General features: G+C 39.9%; 1 protein-coding gene across 1 annotated transcript in view; it reads left to right on the forward strand.

The window, feature by feature from the left end:
* pdzrn3b (PDZ domain containing RING finger 3b) overlaps nt 1–3,550 on the forward strand; it is a gene marked incomplete at its 5' end in the record, with an annotated part of 9,982 nt that extends 6,432 nt beyond the window's left edge. Inside the window, one exon of the mRNA XM_015026609.1 lies at nt 1,378–3,550. Within this exon, the coding sequence (XP_014882095.1) occupies nt 1,378–2,901 (1,524 nt within the window). The remainder of the gene's footprint in view (nt 1–1,377) is intronic.
* Nucleotides 3,551–6,330: the final 2,780 nt, after the last annotated feature.

The raw sequence follows: 6,330 nt of genomic DNA on the forward strand, positions 1-6,330 counted from the left end.
TTCAGTGAATGCACATATGATACTGGTGGGTTCGGTACCTCAAAAAAGGTTAAGAACCACTGGTCTAGAGCTACAGGTTGATGTTAACGACAAACCACTTACTGGTCATCCAAGAGGTACATGTCAGGCCCTATAATGTTGACCGTATACTTTGAAAAACAAGTATGGGTTGTTTGGAAGGTACAAGAAGGAAATTCTTTCTGAAAATACAACTTTGCAAAATTGTATTTTCAGTTTAGGAATGAGCAGGAACAAAGTCATTTTTTAACTAATGGAACAAAGTACAGATATTCAGGCATAATGAACAAAACCACAGATAGAGAAAAATTAAGACAACACATAAGAAGACCTCACACCAAGCACAGTGGTAGAAGGCACTACAAGTGGCTTATTTTGCAACTTGTACTACCTTTGGTAAGTATTCTGGAGTCAACTGTGACAACAGAAGTTTGATCTCGATATGGTCATTGTGAGGGACCAAACTCAAACAAGGACAAAAAATTTTCAAAGTAGAAAAAGTCTTGGTTTTAATTCTTCAAAAAATTGTTGACAAAACATTAAGATTTAAAGCAAGAATAAATCAAAGAATAAATAACAAATTTGGATCCAAATTAACTGAGGTCAACTGAACTCCAACTAAACACAAACAAAACTGACCTACCAAACAAAGAACAAAGGCTGCTTAAATAGGGGTGGAGTAACCTAAATTTACCACTTGAGGGAGGTCTGATCTAACAAAAGAACAAATAAATACAAAATTAACTAAAGCATTCTATAAACAAATAAAGCAAAATTAACTTTAACTTAGCAAACAATAAGTGAATATTTAAGTGACAAAATTAAATAAAAACAACTTGAAGTCTCCCCCTTCAGTCTTTCAGAAATGTGTAGATGGTTTGCCCCAGGTTCCTCCACCAGCTGGTTCCTATAAGCGGCACCTCAAACAAAAACAAGTATAAGTGAACCATTCAGACAGACATTAACTAAAGTGTGCACCCATTACAAAATATATGTCTAAATGAAACAAACTATACTAATAAAGAAATAAATACTAACACTATGTGGTGGTGGTAGGAGCTTCCACCACAGTCATGCAACTGGATATTGATTAAAAAAATTGTCTGTAAATCTACAGGAGAATAGTTAAAATATCCCTTAATTCAGACTGAACTGTTGAAGTAAGAGTAATAGCACATCTACATTATCAAATATCCTAGAATTTAATGCAGCTTTGCACTAAAAATTTAATCAGTTCAAGGTGGTGATCCCTAAGATGACTCTACAAAGTTAATTGAAAATGTGGATCTTGGTGTGCATCTGAGTTTAAGATCTTTTATGGTAGACTTTCCAAATTTACTTGTTTTTTTGTCTTTGCAGAAGAAGCATGAGGAGGACGGGGGCACCACAGACACAGCTACATTGCTCTCCAACCACCACGAAAAGGACAGCGGTGTTGGTCGCACAGACGAGAGCACCCGGAACGATGAGAGCTCTGAGCAAGAGAACCTCGGTGACGATCAGACGACCACAGCTTCCAACACGCTGGGCAGCTGCAGGAAGCTGACCTATAGCCAGGACACCCTCGGCAGCACTGACCTGCCCTTCAGTGGTGAGTCGCTCATCTCTGCAGACTACGCCGATGCTGACTTCCTGGGCATCCCAGCCGACGAGTGTGAGCGCTTCCGAAAGCTCCTGGAGCGAAAGTGTCAGATGAGGAGCGGCGGTGCTCAGGGCCTGTTCAGCCTGGCTGCTGGGGGCACTGAGGGTCAGACAGAGGAGGGCATAGATAAGGAGCTGGAGTTGCTCAATGAGGAGCTGCGCAGCATCGAGCTGGAGTGCCTGAACATCGTCCGTGCCCACAAGATGCAGCAGCTGAGGGAGCAGTGCCGAGAATCATGGATGCTCCACAACAGTGGCTTCCACAACTACAACACCAGCATAGACGCTCGCCGCCACGAACTGCCGGACATCACAGAGCTGCCTGAGAAATCAGACAAGGATAGCTCGAGTGCCTACAACACCGGCGAGAGCTGCCGCAGCACTCCTCTCACTCTAGAACTGTCTCCGAATAACTCCCTCCATCGTGCAGCAGAGAATCAGGGCGCAGTTGGACTGTCTGGATCTGGAGTCTCAAATGGCAAGATACACAAGCCCCTCTTGTCCCCTGTGCAGGAAGCCGGTGGCCCCAGGCGGTGCAGAGTCTCCTCTAAAGACCTAGACGGAGAGCTACAAGCCGAGAGCAAAGAGAGGAAGCTTGGGGAGGCGAGTAAGGGTGGACGAGGCTTTCAACCACATTCCCCTTACCAGCACGCTCACATCCCGGCCCACGCTCAGCACTACCAAAGCTACATGCAGCTGATCCAACAGAAATCTGCAGTGGAATATGCCCAGAGTCAGATGAGTCTGGTCAGCATGTGCCGCGATGGAGTCAGCCCCTGTGACCATGAGCCCAGGATGGAGTGGAAAGTAAAGATCCGCAGCGACGGCACGCGGTACATCACGAAGCGGCCAGTCCGGGACAGGTTGCTGAGGGAGCGTGCCCTCCGTATCCATGAAGAGCGCAGCGGCATGACCACAGACGACGACGCCATCAGCGAACTAAAGATGGGCCGCTACTGGAGCAAGGAGGAGCGGAAGCAGCACGCCATGCGGGCCAAGGAGCAGAAGCAGCGCCGCGAGTTCATGAAGCAGAGCCGAGTGGACTGTCTGAAGGACCAGAGTGCTCCCGAGGACAAGAAGGAGCCTAACATCATCGAACTCAGCCACAAAAAGATGATGAAAAAGAGAAATAAGAAAATTTTTGACAACTGGATGACCATCCAGGAACTGCTGACCCACGGCACCAAGTCACCTGATGGGACTAGGGTTTATAACTCACTTCTGTCTGTGACTACAGTGTGAGTCGGTACTGGCTTGGACAGAGAGAGAAATCAGAAAAGCCTTTTAGTTCCTACATTTTCATTGGAGAGTTCCATTAAGAAATGGCTGGGTTTCACTGAATGGGACTTTGCAACTGTAAAGCAATGATGTAACCTTTTCTACTTTTCAGCTCTTTTGGATATTTTTTGGAAACTGCAATATTTGACTCTTTTTGGAAGGTTTTGAAAGGGTGTAAAAAATGTGAGCCATACTTTACCAGCCAGCATTTACCAGCCAGCATTTAATTTGTATAAAATGTGTGGGGTTTTTTGTTTTAATTTTTCCCAAAAGATGCTGATTTCCCAAAGTTAAAGACCACCGGCGATGTACCATCTATTCCAACATGAAGAGAACGTTGATACTGATGTGTGTATGTACAATAACCTTTAGAGTAAGATGTGGAGTAAGCGTTTTATTTTGTGCACACATAGAGATGCTCTTGCTTTTGTAGAATTTTATGTATCGGGAAGAGAAACCAGCTTAACAAATCCCTAGTTAGCCTCACAATTTGAGTCCAATGAGTACAATGAGAGATAATAAATTATTGTTTTATATATGATGAACATTGAAATATTTTTGGAGTTTCATTTTTGAGAAATACTGAGGACCTAAACTAGTAAAAGCAGATCAGAAATCCTTGTAAGGCTAATTTTATTGTCATATTTGTATATTTGTACAGTTGCTCAAGACGCATTGATATTCATTGAACCCTTTCATATTTTGTGATGTTATAACAAAATAACTAAGTACATTTGACCTGAATTTTATGTTATAGTCCAAAACAAAGTAGTGAGTCATCATGCAGTTTAAGAAAATTGATACATTGCACAGATTAGTGTTCAGCCCAGGCCAATAGTCTTAAAATGTCGCCTAATAAGTTGAGGTCACCTATGTGTAATTTATAATGAATAAAATGAAACTGTTCTGCATAGGTGCTGTTTCTAAAGTTGCAGTGAAAAATTAACAAAAGAGGAGAAAAGAAATATAAATCTGAAGCCATTCTTGGATGACACTGTCTGGGCGCACAGTTAATGTAGGCCACCGCTAGCTTTAGCACATTTGGGACTTTTATTAGATGAGGGAACATTTTAGCCATTTAACACCCACTTTACATGGTTTTGAAAGTGTGTAAAAAAATGTGAGCCATACTTTACCAGCCAGCATTTATTTGCTAATTTCTTACTCATCTCTACAAGTGTTTTTTACCACAAAAGTCAATCAAAAGACAGTAGCTACAATTTTATTATATATATATATATATATATATATATATATATATATATATATATATATACACACACACACACACACACAAGGTAGAGGCTAAGCAGCTAGCTGAAACCTATGGCTTCGCTTCTCTTCGGTCGTCGAAGACCCAAGGATGCAAAACCTGACTTTGGACACAGTTGTTATTTGTTTGACTCCCCCTAGTGGTCTGGATCACTTCTGTTTTCAGCATTTTTGTTTGCATCTCTTTTTTTGTTGCATGTGTTTTTCTCGTCTTTGCTGGGTGTTTGTACCTGTTGGCCACCGTAAAATACAGTGGTGAAAGTAAATATACCTTCAAATAGTAGCGCTCCAGTATTTTTACAGTAAATTTAGTTTTACTACTGCATTCACTTTATGAGTAAGCTACTGCCAAGAAAACTGTAATGCTACTTTTTAAAGTACAGTCTTAGTTTTACGATAGAACATTAATACCTAACCTGAATGAGATGCCACTCAAAGTCCATCAGGTTTTTGATGAGGGTAGAAACCTGCACATTCACGGCTTTTGTGCCCCTTTCTGGGTTAATCCCAATGAAGCAACTAAAAAACAAAATAAAAAATGGGAAAATTCCTGAGAATATAAATAGTGTGGCATTTTGAATACAGCTGGTACAATATATAAATAAAGCTGTTTTTAATTATGTAAAGAGAAATCACCACCTTTGTCAAATGTTAATCATAACTTGCTTTAAAACCATGTCATTGTACAAAAAAAAAATACAGGAATGGTTTTACCGTTGAATGAACCAAAGTCTTGGCTGCCTCATTGGAGGCTGAAGATGAAGAAGATGGACAACACTGTCCTGTCTGGAATGTTGGCTGGACCCTCTCAAAGAATATGGCCATCAATGCTGACCATGCAGAAAACTGCTTGCCACAGGGACTGTAATAAACAAAGTCCTTAAATGGAAGAACATAAAACAAATCCTCTTATTGATACAGTATGCATTTAAATGATCATCATAAAAAAGAGTGTCCATTCTGCCAGGTAAAGTAAAAGCAAGGATCTTAAACTCAATTGTCGTGCAAGTCACATCATTGTTGAAAACTGTAGGCTGGATTAATGTATAGAAGTTATAGAGGAATTCGTGGTACTTTGCACTGAAGGTGAAGTGTGCTTTGGAAGTTCATCAAAAGCTACCTTGGATGATCTTGTGATCACTGATGTGAAGTGTCTGTGGTGCTGCTCTTGTTTTCACCAACATGCAGGAGGAAGGGCTGTCCTGGTTCCACACAAATGAGGAAGGCTTCAACACTGGCTTGCATCTTTGACATAATGATGAGAAGACGAATAAAAAAAATTATTAAAAATTATTAAATATATTTAGCTACATTCAGATAGCAAACAAAGCTAATGAGAAAGTGCTTCTACAAAGAAGTAGGATCATTAGAATAACCACATACATGCACATATCTGACAACATGGTCCACAGTTTGACATGAGCTGTTTTGGATTCTTCTTGTGGCCTTTGGATGTAGGATGAAGCACATGAACCAACAGAAGAATGCCTGGTTTTCCCAGCTGGAGGAACAACAGGATAAATGGGAAGCACATTAGGATAATAAATAAACATTTTAAAGAGAAGTGTGAGCAAAACTAACCAGACCCACCTGTGTGCATCACTATCACAGTCATTCAAAATACTTTGTCCACCCGGTTTACCCCGGAGAGCATTTTTTTACCACCTTCAACATAAAGCATATAATTGTCAGAAAAACAGGGCTTAACGTAAAAAAAAAAATCCTGAGCCTGGAACTTATAGTTATGATAGAAATTAACTATAGCATTGCTATTGCCACAGTTTAATAAAAAGTGTCTTTGAATAGTGCAAACAATTGCTTCTAACAATACAATTAACAACCTAAACACTCAGACTTAAATAAGACTTCAGTACATTTCAACTCAAAACAAAATGTAAAATGTCTGTATGGAGTTAGATTTGTTTCACAATTATTCAATAAAAAAAAAAATCATGTCAAACAAAAAAAGTAGTATTCAATCAAAAAAAATCATGTCAAAGCAAAAATCACTAAGTTTTTTTTTAAACTTTTTTTTTGGTTGAAACTTGTTTTTTTTTTTTGGTTGAGTCTCTTTTTTTTGGGTTGAACTCGTTTTCTTGCTTATACAACTTTATTTGCTTT

The sequence above is a fragment of the Poecilia latipinna genome, unplaced genomic scaffold (assembly GCF_001443285.1).
Source record: "Poecilia latipinna isolate Pla-1442-1.1 unplaced genomic scaffold, P_latipinna-1.0 Scaffold5105, whole genome shotgun sequence".
Lineage (NCBI taxonomy): Eukaryota > Metazoa > Chordata > Actinopteri > Cyprinodontiformes > Poeciliidae > Poecilia > Poecilia latipinna.